This window comes from Cyprinodon variegatus, unplaced genomic scaffold, assembly GCF_000732505.1.
Source record: "Cyprinodon variegatus isolate N-32 unplaced genomic scaffold, C_variegatus-1.0 Scaffold455, whole genome shotgun sequence".
NCBI classification, from domain to species: Eukaryota; Metazoa; Chordata; class Actinopteri; order Cyprinodontiformes; family Cyprinodontidae; genus Cyprinodon; species Cyprinodon variegatus.
Genome location: NW_015150908.1, coordinates 681,302 through 682,036, shown reverse-complemented (window position 1 = coordinate 682,036; position 735 = coordinate 681,302). Strand labels below are relative to the sequence as shown.

General features: G+C 50.9%; 1 protein-coding gene across 1 annotated transcript in view; it reads left to right on the top strand.

Moving 5' to 3' along the window:
• Positions 1–347: 347 nt before the first annotated feature.
• The window catches only part of LOC107093965 (chromosome unknown open reading frame, human C21orf91), a 23,296-nt gene continuing 22,908 nt past the window's right edge, over positions 348–735 (top strand). The window contains exons 1-2 of the mRNA XM_015389340.1: positions 348–377; positions 485–643. Of these exons, the coding sequence (XP_015244826.1) occupies positions 348–377; positions 485–643 (189 nt within the window). The remainder of the gene's footprint in view (positions 378–484; positions 644–735) is intronic.

Sequence of the window (735 nt, the reverse complement as noted above, 5' to 3'; positions counted from 1 at the left end):
ATCCTGCCATCTATTAAACACACCCTCGGCATGCTGACGGGGGCCAAGTACCTCACTAAACTTGACGCCAACATGGGCTTTAAGCAGATACCACTTTCAAAGGACTCAGCTCTGTACACTACCTTCATCATGCCATTCGGGCGGTAGACTTCAACAGGCTACCCTTCGGGATCAGCTCTGCATCGGAGCACTTCCAGAACAGGATGACATCTGAGGTCACGGCAGGCCTGGAAGGTGTTGTCTGCCAGGTCAACAACATCATCATCTGGGGGGACACGAAGTAGCAGCACAACAGCAGAGTGCATGCAGTCCTGGATTGGGCAGAGAAGGCAGGTGTGACGCTGAACATGGCCAAGTATGAGTTTGAGAGACAAGAGGTAAAGTTCCTGGGACACATCATCTTAGACAAAACACAGGCAGTCCAAGACATGAGAGAGCCGATGAACATCAGCGAGCTTCACAGCTTTCTGGAGTGGTGAACCAGCTTGGGAAGTTCATCCCCAACCTCTCTGAGAAGGACAAGCCACTGAGAGCCCTGCTCTCAAAGAAGAACATGTGGTGCTGGGGGCACGATCAGCAACATGCTTTCTGCAACCTCAAGCTTGAACTCTCCTCCACCAGCTGTATGACCCAAACAGCCCACGTAAGATTTCAGCTGACACTTCATCTTACAGCTGGGAGCTGTGCTGCTGCAGAAAAAGGACGAAGGTACTTTTTATCAGTTTGATTAAACGG